Source organism: Lutzomyia longipalpis, chromosome 1 (assembly GCF_024334085.1).
Source record: "Lutzomyia longipalpis isolate SR_M1_2022 chromosome 1, ASM2433408v1".
NCBI classification, from domain to species: Eukaryota; Metazoa; Arthropoda; class Insecta; order Diptera; family Psychodidae; genus Lutzomyia; species Lutzomyia longipalpis.
Window position 1 is genome coordinate 37914821 of NC_074707.1, and position 24107 is coordinate 37938927.

General features: G+C 33.6%; 2 protein-coding genes across 8 annotated transcripts in view; one reads left to right on the plus strand and one right to left on the minus strand.

Annotated features, from left to right (window-relative positions):
* Positions 1-34: 34 nt before the first annotated feature.
* On the plus strand, positions 35-4737 carry LOC129787196 (fatty-acid amide hydrolase 2-B-like). Its single transcript, XM_055822575.1, has 4 exons — positions 35-467; positions 2068-2499; positions 2569-2976; positions 3965-4737. Exons 1-4 carry the CDS (start codon positions 279-281, stop codon positions 4499-4501), a joined length of 1566 nt encoding a protein of 521 aa, XP_055678550.1. The 5' UTR covers positions 35-278; the 3' UTR covers positions 4502-4737.
* Positions 4569-24107, minus strand: part of LOC129787188 (actin-binding LIM protein 1) — a 31677-nt gene continuing 12138 nt past the window's right edge. The window contains exons 2-12 of one of the 7 annotated variants that reach the window (XM_055822555.1): positions 21374-21684; positions 20906-21216; positions 18787-19150; positions 17058-17120; positions 16224-16744; positions 12979-13152; positions 12770-12912; positions 12465-12553; positions 8157-8223; positions 7841-8082; positions 4569-7704 (exon numbers count right to left, since the gene is read on the minus strand). In XM_055822555.1, the coding sequence (XP_055678530.1) occupies positions 7591-7704; positions 7841-8082; positions 8157-8223; positions 12465-12553; positions 12770-12912; positions 12979-13152; positions 16224-16744; positions 17058-17120; positions 18787-19150; positions 20906-21216; positions 21374-21684 (2399 nt within the window). In that variant the 3' untranslated portion in view covers positions 4569-7590. Of the gene's footprint in view, positions 7705-7840; positions 8083-8156; positions 8224-11810; positions 11930-12464; positions 12554-12769; positions 12913-12978; positions 13153-16223; positions 16745-17057; positions 17121-18786; positions 19151-20905; positions 21217-21373; positions 21685-24107 lie in introns of those variants that run through there. The other 6 variants (XM_055822554.1, XM_055822553.1, XM_055822557.1 and 3 more) reach the window with 6 other exon arrangements.

Here is a 24107-nt window from a genome sequence, read left to right on the forward strand (position 1 = left end):
CCCAAGTGTGAGACTCAATACTACTGCCTTGTTCACATTCCACAATGCAAATAGTCGGAGAATGCCTGTGGAGGCAGACAGTTGATCATCAGCAGCCGCTACAATCGGTGCTCTATCAGCTAATTGTCCGGAGTGGTTTTTTTCCTGATACAACATCTCTGTGATTTTAGAGTGAAGAGAAAACAGCAAATCAGTGTTTAATTTCTTCTCTCTCGGCAAATGGGAAAAGTGTTGTGAAAAGTTCCTCTGAAAACCAACAAATAGTTTTCGTGGAAATCATGAAGGAATATATTCTTAAATTACTTCTCATCATCCTAAAAACCTGCTACTATATCAGTGATCCATTCTACCGAATCTATGTTGGGCTATTCTATTCGCGCAATGCCAAAAACAGGCTCCCAAAGTTTTCAAATAAATTACTCGAAATCCCTGCAATTGATCTTGCGGATAAAATTCGATCGCAAGAGGTGAGCATACCCACCCACATAAAGTTCTTTGGGGGCTTTCACTTTTGAACATATATTTGGCAACGACGCAATATTTGAATAATGAACCAATATATATTCAAACACCTTCCTGAACTAAATTGATCTCTTCTCGATCGGTCAGTGAATTTATTTGTGTTTTTCTACCCAATCGTGAGAATTATCTACAACTTCCATTTATCTACATTTTTACGTAATTCCACTTGAAATTCAATGTGATCTAACGATATAGAGCTTATCTAAGCAACTGAATTAAATCATACACTATCTTTCTATGTGTAGGGGAGGTGGGGTTTCTTGGAACATTCGTGATTATTTAAATTTTGCAAATTTATTCCAAATTTATCAATGTCATTATTAGCCTTCTAAAATTGATTCTTTTAAGAACTTGCTTTGCCTGTTAAAATTATGAAGCCTGACCGCTTAATCATGTTAGAGCTGTTAGAGTTTTGAATGATTTTTATTCCAAAAAATTAAGAAAAGACTTAATGAATCATTAACTAAAAATATAATTTATTAAAATATTAAAGAATCATAAACTTAATACGTTAAAAACCAATAGAATACATAAAATTTGTTATTTTACGTCTCACACGTAAGACGTAATTAATAGTGAAATTAAAAGCCGTTTTTTACAAAAGAGTTTTCGTTTTACATTTCTTAACAAAATACACTTTGAAAATATATTTTTGCTTAATAAAAATAAATAAAAATTCATGGAGTTCTTTTTTAAGTGTGTGTATCATTCAGGTGGATTCTTATATGTTTTTATAGACAAAACTTTTTTGTTTTACTTTGAGACGAAGCATTTTTTCTCTGAATAAATTCTAAAGTTATTTAAAAGCAATAAAAAAGCAAGAAAATTATTTTAATTGGACTGTAATGACTGTAATCAAAATTTTATGTTCAAATAAATAAGAGAAATAATAAATTTCCTTTACCAAAAAATTAATGATTGCTTCAGCCCCACTTTTACTATACACAGATTTAGGACATTTATGAAAAAAGCTCGGAAAAGCTCAGTGAATTTTCCGAAAAAAGCTTTATTTCTTCAATTTATTCTTCTTCTTCAGAACCATCTTAATATTTTTTTACCCAACTTGAATAAATTAGCCCCAACCTTCCCTACGTATATATAGTTAATGTTGAAACGCAATTTAATTGCTATATAAGCACACAGAACAATCATACGTGAACCTGAGTGTTCCGGGTTATCGCAGGGAAAAAATGTTTTGAATTTTTCAATAAGCAAAAAAAAGTAATTCAATGGAGATTTTTTTGTGATCGTCGACATGATCGCATCACATATGTTGCTCACAGCCTCTCGCACCACAAGAGATGCTGTGCCAGATGTATGAGGCGCTTGTAAAGTGAGAAATTGCATAAATTCCCCGCGCTTTTGCTTGTCCACGCGAGGCAAACAACTTTACTCACTTTGCTAGTCCACTTTTATAACTTGTGTGAGAATTGCTTAAGCAAATAAGAGATTATTGATGCATTCACGCTGAGATGCGCTTTTTAGTAAAAGCTTCAAAGTGATTAGGCAAATAAGGCTTCATTAAGGTATTTTCTATGCTTTTAGATCAAGTCGGAGGATGCAGTTGCGGCGTATATTGAGCGAATAGGTGCTGTGAATCCCTTCATCAATGCCATCGTCGAGAGTGGCTTCCCGCAGGCACTGACCCTCGCAAAAAAGGCGGACAAGATGTGCCAAGAAACTCCCGCGGAAGAGCTCAAGCTCACCTATCCCCTCCTCGGTGTTCCATTTACAGTTAAGGAAAGTTGTCGCCTGAGGAACTTCCTCTGCACACAGGGAAGCCTGCTAAGAGCAAAGTATCGGAGTACGGAGAATGGAGAAGTTGTGGGACGTCTCCTGGATGCTGGAGCTATTCCACTTCTCGTCTCCAACACACCGGAATTCTGCTTCAACTGGGAATCTTTTAACTATGTCACTGGACGCACCCTTAATCCCTACAATGCACAGAGGAGCTCAGGAGGATCATCTGGGGGAGAGGTGAGTCCCTACCCCTTAATCCTGCGCCTAATACAAAAAGTATTTAATTTTTTTTTCCAATTAATTTAGGGAGCTCTTCTCGGATCGGGAGCTTCCCTTTTTGGTGTGGGATCAGACATTGCAGGATCCATAAGGATACCATCGCTCTTTAATGGTGTCTTCGGGCACAAACCCACACGTCGCGTGGTTTCAATTGCCGGCCATGCACCCTTCCCTCGAGATCCCATTGGAGCTGACTACCTAGTCATTGGACCCATGTGTCGCTACGCCAAGGATCTCCCACTTCTTCTGCACATCATGGCTGGACCAAATGCCGCCCAATTGAATCTCCTAGAACCAATCTCATGGAAGGACATCAAAGTCTTTCACTTTGAAGAAATCAAAGGACCCCTCATTGTACCCCTAACAGAGGACACACGCACCAACTTCCGCAGAGTTGTGCATCATTTTGAGGAAATTGGAAGTCGAACAACACCTGTAAGTTCAAATTTGCAATATATGGAAAATCCCATTGAAACCCACATTACTGCATAGATTTGAAGAAAAACTCGCGATATTTAGTGCATCAATAAAATAGAAGGAGCCTCTAATTGTGACTTAATAGCACGTAAATGAGGTATAAATTGCCTGCCAGACAACAAATTATCATAAAATTATCACATAAAAAATATCGTAAATTTTGCGAATAAGCGCAAAATTCTTTGTCAAGGTTTCCAAAGAGAAATTAAGATAAATGCCTATATATAGAATTCTTGAGATTCCTAAATAGGAAATCAATTTTTTCCATTTTTTCATTCAAACTCCTGGAGTTTTCTGGCCTCTGAAAATCATTTTTTTTGTTTTTAATTTCTTATAATTTCTGAGGAAAATTGAATTTTCTTTAAAACCCCGATAATTTTTTGCGAGAAAATTAATTTTTCTTTGAAATTCTTGAAAATTCTGGCCAGATAATTCAGTTTTTCTTTCAAACTCCTGAAATTTTTGACCTGAAAAACCATTCTTATTGACAATTCCCGAAGTTTCAGGCCTCGAAAATTAATTTTTCTTTTAAATTTCTGAAATTTATGACCTGAAAAACAATTTTTAATGAAAATTCCTGAAGTTTTAGGCCTCGATTTTTTTTGAAAGTTTTGATTAGAAAATCATTTGATTTTTCAAATTCTTTGAATTTATTGTCAGATTTTTTTTATTTCTTAAATTCTTGAAATTTCTGCCCAGAAAATCAATTTTTCTTTTCAATTTCCTGAAATATCTGGCCAGAAAATCATTTTTTTCTTTGAAACTCCTATTTCTTGCAAGAGAATTATTCTTTTCTCTGAAGTTCCTGAAGATTCTGGCCAGAAAATAATTTTTCTGTTAAATTCCTGGCCAGACATTAATCTGAATTTGAATTTTTAAGTCCACCTAGAAATCCTTCGCGCTTTATAAATTAATGTTTAATAAATTAATTTTTTTCACCTTTCAGTTAAACTTAGACCTGACGAAAGCAATTGAAATCTCCCTGTCCCACTTGACAAATGTTCCGGCTGTTTACGTTACATCAGACCCACTGAATCCTGACTTCTGCAAGAGCATTTACTGGGAACTTCTATTGTCTATGATTGGAAAATCTCAATTCACCTTCGCCGCATTGGTGTTCAATCTAATTGTCGACCAGAAGGGATTTATCGGGGAACGAGACAACCTTCGCTACAGAATGCTAGGAGATCAAATTAAGAGTCATCTGATTGATGTTTTGGGTACTGATGGGGTTCTCGTGATCCCTACATGCTCAACAACTGCTTGGCGGCACTACGAGTACGCCGTGAATCTCAGTTCTCTGGCCTATGTGATCATCTTCAATGCCCTCGGTTTGCCATCAACGCACGTTCCTACGGGACTCTCCCCAGATGGCCTCCCCATGGGCGTTCAAGTGGTTGCAGCACCGCATCAAGATCGTCTCTGCCTTGCAATGGCCAAACATCTTGAAGAGGCTTTCGGTGGATGGACACCACCCCCGTAGAAGGCCCCTTTGACGCTGGACAACATGTCAGCAATACACCAAAGATTCCCATTCAAGTCTGGCTGAATCATTTATCTGGCATTTTTATTATCATCTCTCTAGTTACAGTAAATAGTAAATATATAATTAAAATTTCTCCTTCGCATCTTTTTCATTTTTTTTTTCACTTAAAATTATATATAATTTATCGATCGAAAAATAGGAGACAATAAATTGAATTTATAAAATTAAGAAAATTTGCATTTCAATGGGATTCAATTTTCTCAATGGCTTTTATTTAAATGAATTTCATAGTTATTCCAGAGGGAAAAGGTCGAATGACGTGATCTTTTTCCGGAATCTTCAAGTTGTTTTTTTTTCGGAAATTTTAACGTACTGTCATTGTTTGACATAAGATTAGCTGTCAAAGTTTTTAAATGTAAATTATTAGCTGCTGTTTTTATTAGGATTTCGGCTTTATTTTCAAAAGCTCACAAAATATTCTTCCGAATAGGTAGTTACGTTTGAAGTTTCATTTTCAGGAAAATGAAAATTGCTTCTCATCTTTCCGAAACTTTTAAAAGATTTGAACTGTCAAATTTTATTTAAAAAAAATGAAAATTAACATTTCAAAATTATGATTTTTCAAGACTTCCGGAAAAATTATCTGTCAAATTTCCTGAATATAGTTGTCAAAAAAATTACAAAGCTTGATAGTTCTGAAAGTTAATTTCCCAACTTCAATGTCCCAGAATCTCTATGAAAATCTTTCAAACATCTAAAAACCATTTAAAATAAAAATCTGTAACTGATTCAAAAAAATTAACCTTTCATTTAAAATTCACGCTCATTGAACAGACTGTGTCACCATTACTCTATTTTTAGGCTTTCTGTGATGTAATATTTTGGATTTTATTTTATTTTTTTTTAATTCCTTAATTTGAATTATTATTAAAAATGTAAAAAATGATCCAATGAGCTTCGTGATTGAAAAATTGGTCACATTGAAAATACGTGATAATTTTTTTTAAAGAAAAATAAGAACAAAAAAATTAAATTACTTTCTAATGAAAATTAAATATAAATATTTTTTAGCTGCGATTCTCAATCTCAAAAGAATTTCATTCTTTACCACTCTAGCCATAATATTCTTCTTTTCTTTTGCTTTGTGATGGACAAGTGATGCATCAAAGATTTTTTGCAATATTCGCAAAAAAATAAAATAAAAAGCACTATAAAAATACGAAAAAATATTCTGCTTGAATAATTTAAAGGGGGGAGGAAGAAAATGGTAAAGGTTTATAAATAATTTACAAAACAATAAAGTTTGTGTAGAAATGTTAATGCCTCGCTTACAAATGGATAAAAAATTTCCACGTAAAAAAAGACGCGCTGCAGATTTCTTTGTATACAATGAAGCGGATATATTTTATAATAATTTGATTAACACTTGGGATGCTTCTCTGTTGTTGTTTTTTCTTTTCTTTTATTTCTTTAATAATAGAAAAATTTTGAATAAATCCTTTGGTAGTTTGTAGCTTTTTTTTTTAATTAGTATTTTTCACGTCATTATCCTTTCGGCACTCTCCCTTGAAAATTCCAAACCTACGCTATAGATATTTTTAAATTACTCGCTATAAGTAAAAGTTTTCTTTTTTTTTTACCCCCGCAATCGCTTCTCCAATATAGAAATATATAGTTTCTTCTTTTCACCTCTTTTTTCACTTTTTTTCTCCTATCATCAATATAATAATTCAAATAGAATATATAGCTTCATCTATATATCAATTTAACACGATTTAAGATGCTATCAATTTTTTTTACTTCATTAATTTTTATTTATAGCAAAGTTGTGTGAATTTTATTATTATTTACTTCCTTAATGCTTTATTTATTTTCTGAAGAGGTTGTAACTTGTTTTTTTTCATCTTGTAAAAAATGGATGATTTTCGTAAGCTAATGAAGTGAATTTTGTTTTGTTTTTTTTTTTTACTTTTTAATTTTTGAATTGTTCCTATAAATATATTATTCACATCACCCACTGCGAAATTTATTTCACAAAATGCTGCAACAATTAATGCCAACATTTAGTATACAGAGAAGCCTATAAAGACATTTTATTTTTCTCTTTTTTTCTTAATTTTTCTTTTCTAACAGCTCGCAATTGGATTTTATTTTGCATAACTTTTATTTTTTTAAATGCATTTCTGTCAAATTTTTACTGCCTTTATCAGAGATTAGAGATTTTACAGATTAACGTTTTTGCAAAAGGAATTAAGAGTTGGCTATTTAAAGGATAAAAACAAAATTTACAGAGTTTAAGGAACTGATGAAGACCCAATGAGAGCCTCAATGTTAAAGAATCAAAACATTTTTTTTTAATTTTTAAAATAAAATGTATTTGAATGTTCTGGAAATAAATCGAACATTTTGAATAATTTCTGAATATTTCAAATCATTTCAAATATCTGACATTTACTTGGAAAATTTCAAAATCTTCAAATTTGAAAAATTTTAAATTTGATCTAAAATTAAACATTTTCGTTTTACTGAATATATTTAAATATTTATTATGTCTCCAAATTGGTTTATCCGGAATATCTAAACCGTTTTAGAATATCTCCGAATTTAAGGTTTTCAAATATTTTTCTTCTTTTAAAAAAATATTCTCAAAATTTAATATAAAAAACTTAATTTCAAAATTTTCATGAGCTCTTTATTTACGACCTTTTCTTGTTTAGCCTAAACGATTTTTAATCTAACGGTTTTAGAAACGTTAAATCTGAAACATTTCCGAATCTTCCAAAACTTTTAACCTATAATATAATCAAAATCTTAAAAATATCCTTGAAGGATCTTTTTTATATATTTGTAAGTAAAAGATTTATTTTTTTTTTATTTCGAAATGACCAACTCTAGATCCTTCTGCAAAGGTTTTGTCCATTTAATATAAAACGTCTGTAGTCCCTTCCTCTGAATTCTATTTGTTATTAATATAAAATAATAAAAAAGCTCATCCCAAATATAGCTTAAACGTGTGAAGTATTTTGTGTTGTGAGTTGAAAGCTTTCATTTTTTTTTTCAATTACTCTCTCTCTCTGTCTTATTTCTTAGAATAGACGACACCGCCTCTTCAATTCATTCCTACGCCACTGAGGTAGTCGATAGAATTCTGCCCTAGTACACTGTAGTATTGCTTCAAATTCAACGTCAGAGAGGTGACGCTAGAAGAGGAATTGATAATTTAATTAGCATTACGCCAAATACTGCATGCTACTTATTACGAGTTTGGGAGTAAGGCGGGGTAAAAACTGAGACAAAAGTTAGACATAGACGGGAGAAATTAGCAAAGAGGGTCACCTCCAAATTGCATCGATCCACATCTGCAGGCAGACGGTAGTTGGTGATAAGTAGTAGGTGATAGGGGTAGATTTTGGCCGGTTCATGGACTAGCATTGAGTGCGCCATATTGGGTAAACTGCGACGGATGAGCCCTGGCTGTGGGTAGTGGTACGCAATGCCACCGGAATATGTGCTCGAAACGGGCAATTCAGCTGCCATCAATGCACGCCGATCGCCTTCCGTTATCGAATCCACGGAAACTGCACGATCACGCAAATGCAAAAAAAAACTAAACTACTTTTCTTTTAGCAAAGAAAAAAATCATCAAACTTACCATCTGATTTGCCACAACTAAACTCCGTGCTGTGTGTCTTGTCGCCAAGACCGCCAAAGGAGAAATCCTGTGGGAGAGGTCAGTAATATTTTGTTGTTTTCTTTTTTTCCAGCAAAATATTTGTTTGCCATTCATATCTTCACACTAAAAGCAAAATATTTTCCATCTAAAAAAGAACTTTTCTACTACTTTAAGCATTAACCAACACACCTTAGTCTCTCTCTTTCTCTCTCACATAATTGAGTTTTTCATTAGCAATTTAACAGAAGCACACTAATTATTTCTGCACACAAATCAGTACAATATAATTAAATGAATGCGCGCCATTCGCAGTGGGAAAGAAGTTTTTTTTCATTTCTTCTTTCAATTTAAACCATTTAAACTCTGTTAAAGAGTCCGCAACTGGCGAAGGTGCAGCAAAGCAGAAAAATTGTATTAAAATCTTGACCACGGATGAATGAAAAAAATATCTAATTTCTCACACACATAATCAAATGAAAAGCAAAGAAATAAAATTAGTAAAGACATGCAAAGTGATTAGAAATAAGCGTGTATGTGGGGTTACTAATCTACTACAAGTGCAGTCATGAAGAATGTTCTCTAAAGTGAAATACAATTAAAACACTTTTTTTTAGTTTTAAGCATGATTTTGAAAAGGAAAGTTTATAGAAAAACCTACAATATGGAGTGGATGGTCTTTGGAGAAGCTACAACTCAAAGGAATTTCTTACTGGTTACGGAGAAGTAGAACCAAGAGGAACTAGTAATACTGATACTGGTAAAACTGATTCCCTAAACTCAGTTTGCCAGATTTTTTAAGTTTTGCAAAGTCTGACTTCAAAATTATCTAGAAAAGCCAGTTCCTTACCTAAATTCTTTAAACTTCATGTAAGAAGTTCTAAAACTTTTCCCTTAACCGAATTCATTCGAGTTTAGAAAACTAAGAAGTTAAGGAATAAGATAAAATATCCAAAAATATATAAAGTTTCGCAGAATGGAAAAAATATTCTTTTTCTCACAAGTCTATAAAAAGAAATTTTGAAAATCATTTGAGAGAATCTTTCCTAGTTTATGGTTCTCCAGGCAATTATTTTTTAATGTTTTCCTGTTTCATGAATATATTTTTCATTTTTTTTTAAAGATTTATATTTTTTATTAATTTCCTTGTTTTCCTTAAAGTAATTTTAAAGCCTTTTTCGATTTTTACAATACGATCCATTGTAGAGTAAGTTTCAGATTTTCTATTGGATGAAACGATTTCTAGTTTCCTGTGTACTGGAGAACTACTTTTTGATATTTCACTTTCTGTGGATTTATTCTAATTTCTCTTTTCAAAGAATCTGAAACGGTTTTTTGAGGTTCAGTACCATTTTTTGGTTTCTTATATTCTTTTGTTGTCTGTTTTGCGGTTTCTCATGTTCCAGAAAGCCATTTTTTTTTTAAACAATTTTTACTGAAAGAAAACCTTCAGTGATCGGAAAAGCGTTTTTTTTACTTTCTGTCCTTTTTAATGAGTTTATCATCTTCCAATGAACTTGAATCTGGTTTTTGACTTTCTGCAATATATATATTTTTTTAATTTCTTATGTGTGAGAAATTTTTATTTTTATACTTAACGCCCTAGAATTTTTTTCTAGGTTCTCGTGTTTCGCAGAAATTGCTTTAGATTTTTTTGGTTTTTCGGGTTTTTTCATGTTTTATGGTGCTATGCAGGAAAAGAATGTCAAGAAAAAATGATCATGACATTTTTTCCTGACATTTTTTTGTCATTCTATCTCACTCCCACTAATGTATTTTCCTATCTTTCGTCTTTCTCTGACGCATGCTTCCGACATTTTCATCATTCTTTTTTGTGCACTCAACATGTTTTTCATTTCGTATTATTTTCTCAGTATTTGGGGATATTTTTCCATGAAAAAGTGAAAATGGGCTTTCCTGAAGTGTTCTCAGTGCCAGGAAAGCCGTGAAAAGTGGAAATTTATGGTCATTTAGCGGCCAAATATGTGCAAATGCGCGAAGTGAAAAATCAAAACATTCTTTCCCTGACCAATTTTTCTGTATTTTCACGACACAAATCACTTCCTGCAGGTTTTTTGGGCTTTCCCACAGGTCATCTGCAACAAGGAAGGTCTGTGTGGGGGGCAGGAAAATGCTTCCTGGGTGGTGGAATTCCACCTGAACACGGAAAAACTGGTCCGGGAGTGAATGTTTTGCTATAGAAACTGCACAGTTTTTACTTATTTGGCCAATAAATACCCCCGATTTTCCACTTTTCACACTTTCACAGGCACTTAGAACACTTCCACAAGCCGCTTTTCACTTTTCCCGAGCTAAAATATCACAATTTACAGAGAAAATTGCAGAAAACTTACAAATACGTTGACTTCACAAGAGCTGGAAAAAGAATGACAGAAAAAAACATGTTCTTGCGACATTGTTTTTCAAGCTTTTGCGTAGTCAACACGTTTCTTATTTTTCGTCAATTTTCTCTGTGAATTGTGATATTTTATCTCGGAAAAAGTGAAAAGCTGCTTGTGGAAGTGTTCTTAGTGCCTGTGAAAGTGTGAAAAGTGGAAAATCGTGGGTATTTATCGGTCAAATAAGTGAAAACAGTGAAGTTCGACAGCAAAACATTCACTCCCGGACCAGTTTTTCGCGTTAGGTGGGATTCCACCACCCAGAAAGCATTTCCCTGACCCCAAGCAGACCTTCCCTCTGCAGATGACCTGTAGGAAGGTACAAAAAGCCCGCAAGAAGTGATTTGTGTGGTGAAAATCCAGAAAAGTATCCCGTAAAAATTGGTCAGGGAAAGAATGTTTTGATTTTTCACTTCGCGCATTTGCACATATTTGGCCGCTAAATGACCATAAATTTCCACTTTTCACGGCTTTCCTGGCACTGAGAACACTTCAGGAACACTTCATTTTCCCACTTCAGGAAAGCCCATTTTCACTTTTTCATGGAAAAATATCCCCAAATACTGAGAAAATAATACGAAATGAAAAACATGTTGAGTGCACAAAAAAGAATGATGAAAATGTCGGAAGCATGCGTCAGAGAAAGACGAAAGATAGGAAAATACATTAGTGGGAGTGAGATAGAATGACAAAAAAATGTCAGGAAAAAATGTCATGATCATTTTTTCTTGACATTCTTTTCCTGCATAGCACCATTAAACAATTTTTGAGATTCTAGACATCTTAAAGTTTGTTTTATAGTTTACATGATTTACAAAACTTGTTTCAGGTTTGTGACGTTCCGTGAAATTGTTTCTGGTTTCTCATGTTCCGAAGAACTAAATTTTAGCTGTTTTACTTTCTGCCTTATTTCATTTTTGAATACAAATTTTTAAAGAAATATTTTCTAAATTATTTTTAAAAAATTCCTTTTAACCTTTTAATTAAATTTTCCTTTTCCCCCTAGAATCCTACAGTTCTACCTACTAAACCTACAACACATCTAAACTAGAATTCATGAAAAATTGTGCACAATAAAATTTGAAATAGAAGCCAAAAGCTGAGGGTGCAACAGAAGCGCTTTCATGGGGAAAATAAACGAACATCCAAGACATTTTTTTTTACTTTTAAAGGGAAATAAATAAGAGAAATAATAAGAAAGTAAAATAAACTGAAAAATAATAAAAAGAATTTATACACAGTGAAAGCTTACAGGGGCACCCTGGGCGGAACCAGTCGTTGTAGCAGAACTGAATGTATGCGAACGGGCAGCCAAGCCGTACCCAGGTTTTGGAATTTGTCTCAAAGAACTCACCACTTTGTTAATTCATCGTGCCACAAAATGACCAATTGTTGAAGTGGAGGGCAAGAGTGTGAGGAAGCATCGTGAAGAAATATTAATTAATATTAGTTGTTTCTTCGTTATTTTTTTTCTATGAATGATTAATTAATTATAAATGTTTCTTTTAGTAGAAGGCTACGTCGAAGATGCGATTAGCAAGAAATTCTTTTTGAAAGAATTTTCTCTTTGGCAAATAAAAATTATTCTACAAGAGAATGCAGGTAAAATTATTTTATATGAAAATGAGAAGAAAAAATATTTTTAAGAAATGTACAAACTATCGACACACCACTAGCCAAAATGAATCTAATGAATTTTTCTCTCTCACTGATTTTTCTTTTTATTAGTGGTGGGTTTTTGGTGTTGTTGTTGTTAGTTCTCAAAAGCCAGAATCAAGAAGTGATAGAGAATGTGAAATTCAATCAATCAATCAGCATTTCCATCATTTTATGCTTCACACTTGCTTTTCTTTTCATAAGAGATTTGTTTGCTTTTTGTTTTGAAACTTACAGAACTGTAACCATTTCTCATGGATGCCGGGAGGGTTGATGTTTTGAAACCATATCCTGGCTTTGGCGGTGATCGATACGAATGTATCGCTAAAGTTTATTTTTTTAAATAATTAAATCAATTTCTTTTTATCTATTTTCTTCTCTCAATTTTTTCAAGAGAATTTTTGGGAGAATTTCTTTGGTATTTTGCAATGAAATTAATTTTTTTTTTCAATTTTTGAAAAAAATAAATAAAATTTCTACTTTGGATTTTTAAGGAGAATAAAGAATGAAAAAAAAAAGAAATTTTTTCAGAAAACTTACCATTGTAGCTTGGTGCACTACCAATTGCACGTCCAACTGAACCGCGGTAACTTGTGCTTCGGTCAAAGGTCGTTTCATCATCGTAAAACGGTCGAGGGTGGTCCAAATTTCTCGATGGTGAAGCACCCACTGGGGATTCATACCTTTAAATAAAATAAATTTGAATCAAAACTTCCAAAAAAAAATCAATCTTCAGCTTCGTTTTTTACCTCAATTTGTAGAGAGGCTCCTTGGAAGCCGATGGAGTCCTCGAGGCATTCCTCGGATCCAAATTCTGTTGCTTCCACTTTGTATATCTAGCATGTTCCTTTAGGTCCTTGAGAATCACAGCCCCCATCCCGGATTTCATCTTTGCCAACTCCTCTTCCTCCTTCTTCAGGCGCCTTCAACAACAAACAAACAAACATCGCAATAGACAAAAAATCCACGCTCCGTTGGCAAAAGACAAGACATCCATTTGAAACACTGTATTCCATCTTCATCGCCGCCAACTGACCTACTTTTCCCCCCAAAAGAACAATCCTTTTGTATGCAAAACTCTTCATGTGCAAATTATTATGCAATTCAACACCGCTAATCCCAAAGTATTTTACTACTTCTAGCAATAAAAAGATAAAGTGCTTTGAATGTGTTTTTTTTTTGGCTAGTTGTTGTCTAATCCACATTGCGTAAGATGGCCAAACTGACCAAAGTCAGCACAATTTTCAACACACATATTGCGATAAAAATGCTGGAAATCTTATCACGCCTAACAAATGGGCAAAGAAGATATGAGACGTTGCCATTGAAAAGCCTAAATTGGTCAAAAAAAACTTTAATTTGAAACATCCAAAAGCAGAAAAACACAGAGTTATTATTCACAGGATTATTCGCTAAATTTGCTGTAAGATGATTTTTTTTTATTTTATAAAAATTTAGGGGGCGATTCTGGGTAGGGGAAACCGGGGTAAAAATAGTCATTTTGGAATTTTCAAATGCCAATTTCTCCCAAAATATAAATCGGAAAAATCGGAAAAAATTCTGGTGGAAAGCCCTACCAACCTATAATTTTTGATAGTAATTTGGAGGTTATGCGATCAGTACTTTAGGAGTTAAAAATGAAAATAGATTTTTGGCCCATTTCCCAAACTTTTGCGTATTGAGAAAAACGCGTTTTCCGAAGTTTTCCTTCAGCAATTTTCCAATCTGATAATTTTTCTCACTAGCTGGGTTAGTGCAGAAAATGTTGCCAAGGTGTATTCTTCAATAACTTTTAATGATTTTTCTCTACAATTTTTTGAATCAAAACATACCCCTTGGGGTAGATTGAGTCAACCCATGTAAATCATATGGGAGTTCGAAATTTTTGGCATATTTTCTATTCATTTGTTGCAAAATGGCGTGTTTGAGAAAATCGCAAAATTCTCTGGTTTAGTGCGTATAAAAGTGAAATTCCTTGTCGCGAATCAAAAGGTGAGAAGTTTAGCTATCAACTACTATCAATCTCTCAGGTGGAAAATCATTGGAAATGTCGGAAAATTCGACCGACTTTATTTAGCCAACTGGTGACTATATTTACCCGCCGCGTTTAAAAAAAGTCAGAAGCGGAAGGGTTCAGGAAAAGCTCGAAAACTCATATTTCCCGTGGAGATAGAGAAAAGTGATCTGAGACAAAGTTGTAGGCCAGGAAATTTCCTATAAGAATGACCTATCGAGGAAATTTTCTTGCCCTTGGGGAATCCTGCAGATAAGGATTTATGCAAATTGACTATTTTTACCCCGGTCTCCCCTAAAGAAAAATCGTTTCTTTTTCTATTCGTGCAATATATAAATTTATTTTGATTAAGATTTTAAAGAAATTTTACATTCCTAAAAATTTAGTACTTTTAGAACTTTCATCCAAGACACATTTCGTTTCTTTTAAAGGAAATTTTATACTTTAGACCAAGAATAAATTTCAACTATATCAAAACGACGACAGTTATAGAAAAATTTCTGAATATATAAAATAGCTTTATAATTCCTAAAGATTATTAGATGAACTTGATATTTTATGGTATATGTCTTGGCTAACATATTGATTAAAACTTGGAGAACGAAACTGCTAATTGCTGCCAATTTGTCTGTTTTGAACCGTCACTGAATAAAATTTATTCTACTTATCTTAATAAATTCTACATCTATGTGTAGTTGACTTCAATTATTAAGTTCAATTAATTCAAGTTTATCAACAGAAAATTTGAAAAACGTTCTCTTTAAGGTTGAATTTTAAGGTCAAAGTTTGAGGTTAGAAATTCATGTCTTGACTTTTTCAAATATTTTTGACGTTTTTCCACTTTTCTTAGCCCCAGAATGGAAATTCAAAATTTTGGTAACACAAAGTCTGTATTAGTATTTCCTCTTTCATTTGCATTTTACCCCATCAAAATCCATCCAGTAGATCCTGAGAAAAACCTACTTTTGTGTTTTGAGGAAAATCACAAGATGGCGTCGCACCTAAGATGGCGGAAAGTGATTTCTTTAATCTTCAACAATAAGTCTTTAAATGTGATCAACACTTGAAAACTGAATTTAAGAAAAACCCCAAGAAAAATAAAAATATTTAATTTCATCAGCTCTCAAAAGAGAACCCCCTTAATAAAAATTTTCACACGGTTCTGCAGATAATCTTTTCTTTCCTTATTTTTCATTTTCTGTGAATTCTTGTGCAATTGAGAATTCTAAGAAAAATCCCTAATAGTAATTCAGTCAAGACACCCAACAAGAAGATTTAATCCTTTCATATTTTGGTTAAAATAATTATTATAAATCAGAAAAACTTTAACAGTTCCCCTAGTCAAGGAAAAGTTGTTAGAATTTCTTAAATAAAAAAAAATGCTTAAAAGTATTAAAATCTTTTTATTAGAGAACTAAATGCGTCTTGGCTAAGAAGTTCTAAAAATGTACTAATTTCTTAGATCTATCAAATCTTTCAAATCATTCTTTGCAGAATACCAAAAATCATTCCAACTCACGAATTTTATGAAGATTTTCAACAAAACCAACTTATTTATTTTAAAAATAAACTGAAAACTCCTTCCCTCAATTCTTCCGAATAATCCTCTGACCAATTTGATCAGTTTAAGTGAATTATATTTGTCTCTCGATAAATTCGAGTGAATTCCACACAATTTATCTCACGCAAAATTCAAATTGTAGCATATTAATAAATTTCACAAAACGTCCAATGTAGCGCCCACTCACACATTAAATGTGAATATATTGAAAGAATTGCATCCACTTTGAACGTGATAAACCATAAATAGCTCATGAAAATCGAGCAATATGTTCATCAAATGAGCAATAAATGTGAGAGGTTCTTTTACTTTTTCTTTTTCAGCTGAAATTCCTTCGTTATTAGCCTTGATGGAATTGGAGTTGAGAATGGGGCTGAAGAATGGATTTTTGTGGGAATTAAGAAGCAAATTCTACTCACTCAATTTTATTCTTTGCAGCTGCCGCAGCGTCTGGTTCATCCTCATCATCGGACACTGGAACCCCTTTGTAGGAGTCCGAGTAGCGCCTCCTCCTTTCCGGGTCTGTGTACGGATACGGCGGTGCTGGGAAATCATCCCTCTCAATTTTGGGCTTCTCACCCGGCGGTGGCTTCTTGGCACCCGGATAGTGGGACATCTCAATGGGCTCCTCATTGTTCATCGCGGGACTTTTGGGACGTGGCGTTTCGGACCGTATGGAATCCACGAGCACCTTCATAGCACTCCTATTGCGTGAATGTGGCCGCGACGATGGCATACTCACTGTGCCACCTGTAGCCGAGTGCGGACGATGGAAGTGCGGCGAAACGGGCGCCTTATCGTACGGATCAATGGGTTTCTTGAGATAGTGCGGCTCATCCGTTAAATAGCTATACGTATAAATCCGTGAGATGTCCTCATACCCATACCCATGACGTCCATATTCGCGCAGCATCAATCCCGGGCTTATTGTGCGATGATACTGCAAATCAAAGCAAAAAAAAAAATACTCCTCCTATTAGAAAAATCAAAAAATTCCCAAAAGAAATCAACATTTAAGCTTTCTCAAACATCAAACACTTATCGCAACGAGAAAAGAGAATAAAAAACGTCCAGAAAACATATTTCAAAACAAACTCTCACAGGTCAACACGATGGGCATCTCTTTGGGGAATTTTCTGTTTTATTAAGATGCAATTTAAGAAATTTTTTCTCTCTGTGTGTTTTCCCATAAATTATGAGAGAAATTTTTTTATTAATGAAAAAGAAAAGAAAAGAAAAAGACATCAACTAACCTTCCTACTCGTGTACGGAGTGTTATACAGTGAACCACTTGGGGTGCGTGTACCAATGGAGTACTGAAAATAAAATAAAGAAAAAAAAAACACAACACACAAAAATGCAAAACATGCTGATAAGCAAAAATTATAATTAAAAGAGAAAATGATAAAGAAAAATATTTGAAAAATCTGGCAAAATAATGAGAGAGAAAAGCATCTCAATGCGTCACACTACAGCAAAATAGTGTTGATAAAATTACGGATAATCGCTGCACTCTGTAAGAAACTATTTGAGAAAATAAATAATATTGTTGTGTTCGGAAAAATAGCAACAACTCCTCATTTTTTAATTATTCTTTTCGTTGATTTTTTTTGATGATCAATTGAAAGATTTTATGCTTTTTAATCAAATTTCTTTACAATTAATTAACTTGTTAAGCGACACATTGGGAAGAATTCACTGATCTGACAGTCTTAAATTTTCTTAAACTTTTCTGAAGATTCTTTAAGTTTTCTTAAGAATGTCTTATGTTTTTTTAAGAATGTATTAAATTTTCTTAAGTTTCTTTAAGAAAAAAACTTAAAATTTCTCAGGAAAAAAAGAGTCTTAAGTTTTTTTTAAGGGACACTAAAGATTTTTTAAGTAAGTCGAGCACAATGCAAATTTTTGATGATTTGTCCAAAAGGGATTAAAAAAAATCATCGAAAAATGTGCATTTAGCCCGATTCAGTCTGACTGAAGATATTTTAAGTTTCTCTGAGGAAAACTTAAAAATCTTAAATGTTTCTTAGAAAATCTTAAGTTTTTTCTAAAAGAATCTTAAGAAATATTACAAAAACATAAGGCATTCTTAAGAAAACATTAAAAATCTTAACAAAACATTAAGAATATTAGGAAACCTTAAGTTTTTCTTAAGGGATCTTAAGTCTGTCTGAATAGTGTTTTTTACCCATTGGATAAAAGATTCTTAATAATGACTTAAGTTTTCATAAAATTTCTTAAGACTCTTTAAGAAAAACTTAAAATTTCCTAAGAAAAATTTAAGATTATTAAGTTTTCTTAAGCGAAACTTTAGATTTCTTCAGTCAGGCTGAATCAGGCTGTGAAAATCATAAAAAATATGCATTTTGTTCGATTTACTTAAGAAATTTAAGGATTTTATAAAAACTTAAGACATTCTTAAGAGAACTTAAGTCTTTTTTAAGGAAACTTAAAATTTCTTCAGAAAACTTAAGTCTTTCTTAAGGAAACTTAAAATTTCTTCAGAAAACTTAAGTCTTTCTTAAGGAAACTTAAAATTTCTTCAGAAAACTTAAGTCTTTCTTAAGGAAACTTAAAATTTCTTCAGAAAACTTAAGTCTTTTTTAAGGATACTTAAAATTTCTTCAGAAAACTTAAGTCTTTTTTAAGGACACTTAAAATTTCTTCAGAAAACTTAAGTCTTTCTTAAGGAAACTTAAGTTTATCATATTAATGAATTTCAATCAATTAAAAAACTTATTCACAATACTTTTACAAACAACCACAATTTCTGTTATTTTTCCGAACAAAACAAACTCAACTATACCGAACACTCCTTTTTAATTCAATCCACATTCCTTCATCATCGCGCTTTCTTGCAGTGTGTGCATTAGTTTAATTAATTTCTTTTTCTCTCTCACAGACAGAAGGAGATTAAAAATAAGCAATTACACGATAAGTGAGAAGAAGAAAAAAGAAGAAAAGCATTTTGACTAAACTCACCTGTAGTTCGCTCATTGCACTTGTGCTCATGCGATCACATTCGGTATCGGTGAAGTGACCATTTGTGCCATTGATGACCGTCCCGAGGTCTGCTCCTGGCCCTGGGCCGCAGCGTGGGTGCCAAATGGCGCTACCTTGCAAATACATTTCCTCCCCATCACCGAAGGGATCACCGCATTTTGTGCACCTGGCACACGTTGGGTGGAAATGATGATTATCCCCCGCTTGGAGAACTTTGCCGCTAATGTAGCGATTGCAATAGGCACACTTGACGCCAAAAGACTTCTGGTAGCACTTCTCGCAGTACGGAATTGAGTCCTTCCCCATGTACTCCCCATTTAGCACAGCACTGCAATTTTTGCACCTGCCCAATGTGAGAGAAACATGAAAAACTCATTTAGAGCTTGAGAAGAACATCCATCGGAGATTTCTAGGTCAGGCGGTTGGAAGAAAACTCTTTGCTCTAATTGAATCATTTGTTGGCTCCCCATTAGAACAAACAGAGATGTTCAGAGCAACCCCCGACGACCTCTATTTTATTAAAATTCCATCGCAATAAATTTAATTAAATTATGTTAGCAAAGTCAATAGAGAGCGATTGCTTTAAAACTCTGTGTGGAAAAGTTTGCAGAAGGAACATCTTGTACACACACAGAGAGAATACACAGCTGATAAAGAAACTCTCGATTATTTCACACTAAATAATGATTCAGAGATTTTCTGGGTCTCTTAAATAAAGATAAAATTGAGGAAGCCTCTCTTTTCGGTGTGCAAAGAAAGTCTCTTTGCGAATTTTAATTGAGGGAAATTCAAGGAGAAAAAATCTTGATTATGTTAAGTATTTAAAGTATCCGGAAAATATTTAAAAAATCAGGAATATTGGGTCTTATTCAGCGATCAATAAACACTTGAAATCTTTGAATTTTGTATTGAAATTTCAAGCGAATTTCAAGGGTTTCTTGGTCGCTGAGTAAGGCCCATTATGTAAAATTTAAAGACAATTTTCAAATATTTTTTAAAATTTATTTTCTTAATTTATCAATTCCTTTTTAAATTTTTGGCAAAATATAATTTTTAGTAATTTCTAGTGGCGTAGTAAAGGAGGATTTTTTGATCTCTGGACTGACCGAACATCCTAAATATTCATACCATTTAAGGTTTTCTCCGGAGGTTCAAAAGAGACTATTTTTGCCATAAAATTAAAATAGGTGAAAAAACTGAAATGAAGATTTTTAAATGTTTTAAAATGCCAAACTTTAGAATAATCGTCAAATATTTGAAGAACAAACGTCAAATATTTGAAAAACAAACGTCAAATATTTGAAAACAAACGTCAAACGTTAGAAAAAAAAGACATCAAATGTTCGTGAGGAAACGTCAAAGTCAGCAGAAGGAATGTCAAAAAAAGTTAAAAATCTCACAAAATAAATTTTAAAAGGCTTTTAAATATTGGATAAGTCAAACGTTAGTAAAGAAATGATAAAATTAAGAAAATAGCGTCAAAGTTCGATAAAGAATTGTGAAAAAAACACGCTAAATATCTCTCCAAACTCTGATACTTTTAAATATTGAATAAGTCAAACGTTAGAGAAGAAATGTCAAAAGCTAGAAAAGGAATGTCAAATGTTAATCTTTAAAAAAAAGGAGAACGTCAAACAAGCTAAAAAGTTCAATTAATGAAAAAAAATTGAATAAAACATCAAACGTTAAAGAAACGAGATTTGTTAACGTCAAACGTTAAAACTTCACAAACAAATTGTCAAAAATTTCTTATTTCATAAAAACGACGTTAAAGAGCTTTTATAATCTCAATCTTCATAATTTTTGACTCCTAAAATTTTCGATTAATTTTTTTAACACCTTTTTTAAGATTTTTGACCTCGGCCCTTTGGTTACTTCTTGAAGACATTTTTATTTATCACAATTTAAATGATTTTTTCTAAACATTTCACTGACTAAATGAATTAATTTTAACAAATTTTCTTCCACAAAACCTTCACAGAATCTCACAGAGAAGATCAAAAACTTGCAATCACTGCAACATGATCACTTTTGATTCCCCTTCAAGTTCTCACGAATTGAATTTTTTAGAATGTTTGATTTATGATGTATTTCTTACCTGAAGCACCAAACGTGCCATTGCCGATCGAGAGCAATGAGTGCTTGCCCCTCCTTCAACTGATCCCCGCACCCAGCACACTCATTGGGATCGTATTCCGTGGAATTATTCACCCTCCGCGGGACTTCCTGCTGCTGGCTAGCCATGGCAGTGGCTCTTGTGGGGCTCATTGTGATCTCCCTGGCAGTTGGTTGTGGCGACTGCGCCTTTTGCGTGTCCGCGCGCGACTGATGTGTTGCCGTGACGACTTTATTGGACGCCGGATTTGTCACACACACCTCACAGAGTACCTCCTTCCCCGTATTCGTTACCTTTCGTACAATCAGCCGCGATTGAGGATTTTTGGCAGAAAAGAAACATAAATTTCCCATAAACAATATTTTTTGCGCCAAACATTATGCCAAATTTAAGCAACAAAAAAATTTAAAAATTTTGAAAAATGCGCAACATTAGCTGGGGGGTAGTCACCTTGCTGCCAGACTGGAAGGATTTTTTGCATCCACTGCACACGAAGCACTTCTGATGATATGTTTTGCCCATTGTGGACACCACCTCACCCTCAACGTACAAATTGCACGCTGCACATTTTGTCCCATAGAGCTTTTGGTAGTCTAGAGTGCAGAAATATGCGCCATCCTTAGAGAAGAAGCCGCCCGTGGCGAGACTCTTGTGGCACGTTGTGCACTGGAAGCATGTCTTGTGGAAATATTTGTCAGTCACCCGTAGAACCTCACCCGAGCACTTCTTTTGGCATTTGGCGCAGTAGATTTTTGTCTTCCCTAAAAAAAAGGATTTAGTACAAGAAAAATTCAATAAAGGATTTTTCTATGAAAAGCTTTATTTGAAAAATTGATTTGAATTAAATAAATGAAAAGATAATTAGCAAAGGGAGATTATCTGGGAAATATTCTTGAGTATTTGCCAGCCCATTTGAGTTAGAATTGATGAGAAAACATCTTTAGAACCAAAAAAAGAATCATTTTAAAGTCCCTGAAAAATTATAATTCTCTCAGAAGCCTCAATAAAATTAAAAAAATGTTACATAACTAGACTTAATATCTTTATAACTCGAGCGTTTATGGCTAAAAGACGAGAGAGAATTAATTAATTTCTGCAAAAAAAATTAAACTTCCAAATTTTGCTTTTCCTCACAATAAACCAAAAAAAGACAACAACCATAAAAGTCAATCATAACGCGTCCAGTTATAAGAGTTGGTGTCCCACAACGTGTAGAAGTTAGTTTATGCGTTATAATACTATTTGTGAGCAGTATTAGTAGGCAAAGGTCATTTTTTTTGTGAACTTCAGTAATTTTATGCAAAAAATCGTTATATCTCTGGTTCTATAACACCTACAGACATTTCTTGACTAGTTATGGAAAGGTCTTAAAATAAGCTAGAATATGGGATAAATTTTGATACTTTTCAAGGTCATATCCAGAACACAAAATGGCGGCTTTTTGTTTTACCAAAACAGTATTTCGCATTTTTTGTCCTGAAGGAATGGTTCTAGAGAATTTTATTGTTCTAGAAAGTTGTAGAGAATCGCAAAACCTTTAATTTGATACCAAGATGAGCAAAATCGGTCAAGCAGTTCAGGAGATATGGCTCTTACAACTTTTTAAATTCATGATTTTTTTAAATGGCCATATCTTCTAAACGGCGACATAGAATTTCTTCATTTTCGGACTGAAGAAAGATATTGAGTCCGGCTACAACATATCAAAATTTAAAAGATTTGCCTAATGGGGATTCGGAGATATTGCCCCTTAAAGTTAGACAATTTTTGTTTTTGATTTTAGTGCCTCTTGCGGATGTTTTTGAAACTTGAAATGTTCTAAAGAGTTGTAGGGCTTCTCAATACCTTTCATTTGATACCAAGATGGTCAAAATCGGTCAAGCCGTTCTCGAGTTATATCGAAAAAACACTTTTTGCTTTAGGCCGCCATATTTGCTTAACCGCTTGACCGATTGTCAAGTATGAATTGTTGATGAAAACATCTCACTGAGCTCTACAACATAATAAAATTTCAGACCTCTAGCTATAAGGGAAGTGGTTGACGGTATTTCAAAATGGCGGACGGCAGCCATCTTGGATTTTGAAAATGCGAAAAAATGAAATTTTACACCCACATTTCTATAGAAAACTTCAAACCGGAAGTCTCTATCTCTTGCCGTTCGAAAGTTATAAGGCAAAGTTTAGGCGACCGGCCGGCAGGCCGGCCGGATCAAAAATTTTCCACCACCATTTTTGGAATGTGGGTTGTCTGAAACGTGCTCATACTAAGTTTGAGCCCGATCTGAGGTGGTCGGAAAATCCGACGATTACAATACTTGGTGTTGGCCACGAAGTGGAACACCAACTAATTGTTTTATGTTTCAAATAAAATTTTCACACAGACTCCGTGAGAAAATGCAAAAAAGTGCCTTTGCGAGATAAATTAGGAAGTGATTTGTAAAGTCGAGCAATTTTCTTGTACAAAGAAACACCCTTTAAGAATTCCCCTTAGCACAAAAACAAGCCTAATTTGTTTGTGGACCAATAAAAAAGCTCAAAGTGCTGGAGGCAAAAATTCAGAACAATGTACAAGAAGAAAATTCGGTCAAATTCCTTGACATTTCAACGGTCCTGCTTCTTTGTCTCATGCCGTTGAATTTCCTCTGCGCATCGTCATGTTGTTTATTATGCTAAATAAGAAGGTCAAGAGTCAATAAAACTATTTCACTTTTTATCTTTTCCCTCTCTTCATTCATTTAATTCAATAATATTCAAAGAGAACGTTTGGAGAGATAATGAAATTTGATTTGAAATTTCCAATTTGCATTCAATTGATGACTTTTCTTGACGACAAACTTTCACACAGCCCATTTATTGAGTCTCTGATTGAGGTACATTTGGACAAAGAAATTGCTCCTACTTTTGGGTGTGTGATTTACAAAGAAGCAAAACTTTGCGCGGGTGGAAGAATAAATAACAACAAAAAAAAACCAAAGAAAATTATCCAATTTCAACTCATGATCCCATTAACATTTAAATGTTCCTCTCAAATCACATTTCTTTGGCCTCCTGCTCATGAAGAATGCTCAAGCAATTCCAGAGAAAAAATAAACAAATCTTCCCGGAGAAATATTTACTCGTGAGCTTTAAGAATTACCAACAACTATTAACCACGAATCATGTCTCACATGAAAAGACAAAATAA

What these genes read in the sequence shown, in the direction of transcription:
- LOC129787196 (XM_055822575.1), top strand. Translation starts at nt 279, where the DNA reads ATGAAGGAATATATTCTTAAATTACTTCTCATCATCCTAAAAACCTGC. An exon ending in ATAAAATTCGATCGCAAGAG is followed by an intron (nt 468 to 2,067) that starts GTGAGCATACCC and finishes CTATGCTTTTAG; the next exon opens with ATCAAGTCGGAGGATGCAGT. An exon ending in TTGGAAGTCGAACAACACCT is followed by an intron (nt 2,977 to 3,964) that starts GTAAGTTCAAAT and finishes TTCACCTTTCAG; the next exon opens with TTAAACTTAGACCTGACGAA.